Source organism: Sphaeroforma arctica (genome assembly GCF_001186125.1).
Source record: "Sphaeroforma arctica JP610 unplaced genomic scaffold supercont1.8289, whole genome shotgun sequence".
Taxonomy (NCBI): domain Eukaryota; class Ichthyosporea; order Ichthyophonida; genus Sphaeroforma; species Sphaeroforma arctica.
In genome coordinates, this window is record NW_014032269.1 from 1 (window position 1) to 1,258 (window position 1,258).

General features: G+C 43.4%; 1 protein-coding gene across 1 annotated transcript; it reads right to left on the reverse strand.

Annotated features, from left to right (window-relative positions):
• Window positions 1–23: 23 nt before the first annotated feature.
• On the reverse strand, window positions 24–683 carry SARC_16529 (hypothetical protein; the record flags this gene model as incomplete). Its single annotated transcript, XM_014289365.1, has 2 exons — window positions 440–683; window positions 24–163 (listed from the first exon to the last, which is right to left on the reverse strand). Coding segments are annotated over exons 1-2 (353 nt in total), but the record flags the coding sequence as incomplete, so codon positions are not given.
• Window positions 684–1,258: the final 575 nt, after the last annotated feature.

Consider the following 1,258-nt stretch of genomic DNA (forward strand, 5'->3'; position numbering starts at 1 on the left):
CTTTGTGATTAGATAAGCTGCTTACCTGGCCATAGTCCGTTATGAGCGAAGCTGTTAAAAGATCCCAAAGCGCCACATGCCCGCGGTCGTCCAGCGACAGTACTTTGCACTTGGCATTGAGGAGTTGATATTTGATGATACCTGAAGTCCCCTCAATAACATACTGGGCATTCGCCATAAGAAGATTAATACGTGGAAGAGGTTAGCGAATAGACTGACTGTTGTATGCAAGGGTTTAGGGTTTTAGGGTTGTAGGGCTTTAAAATCCCTAAAAACCCAGCACTAAGTGTGCAGCCTGTGGTATAAAACGGTGCCAAACAATCTCCTCTCCTCGAACACACACACACACTGCATGGTTGGCGTGAGCGTGGGAGCATATCGATACAACCAAACAATCAGACACACCCTGCCCCCCCCCCCTGCCCCCCCATACTCACACCTTAGGTGCAGCAATGACCGGAACCATCACATCGAGGTGTAGGCCGTCCTCCATATTACCAACCTTTCCGGTGGTGTTGGTGCTCAGAGTGTGTGTGTGCGTGTGCGTGTGCGTGTGCGTGTGCGTGTGCGTGTGTGTGTGAGTGTCATCGGGAGAGGTGTTGTCTGTGTTATACTGCGGTGTGTGTGACACTGTCGGTCGATCGCCGAACATGGAGGGCCGCGGTTTGAGGGGGTCCTTCTCGTCCTCTTCTTGACTGAGATTATATGAAATGAAGGTTGTTTAATTGTTAAAATGTGTGTCTAATTTGTTGATAAGGTTGTTTAATTGTTAAAATGTTGGTTTACTTTGATAATAAGGTTGTGCAATTGTTGATATGGTTAATGAACTGTTAGAAATGTTTTGTTTAAGTTAATAGTGTTGTTTAACTGTTAAACTGTTTGTTTCATTTGTTGATAAGGTGGTAATTGTTAATAAGGTTGTTTAATTGTTCGTACGGTTAATTGACTGTTAACAAGGTTGTTTGATCGGTAAAACGGTTATTTGACTGTTAACAGGGTTGTTTAGTTGTTAAAACGGTTCCGTGATTGATAACAAGGTTGTTTGATTTTTCATACAAAGTTGTTTCGTTCATAGAGTTTTGAAGCAACAGAATGAGGTTCAGATCTTGAAGCTACTAGGCGGTCAATGAAAAGGGCGTACTTACAGATCGAGCGAGTTCGCGTGCCATGTACAATACACTACACCTTCGCGCAAACGTGCCATCTGTTATATGAATATACGATACACACATACACACATACACACACACATATATAT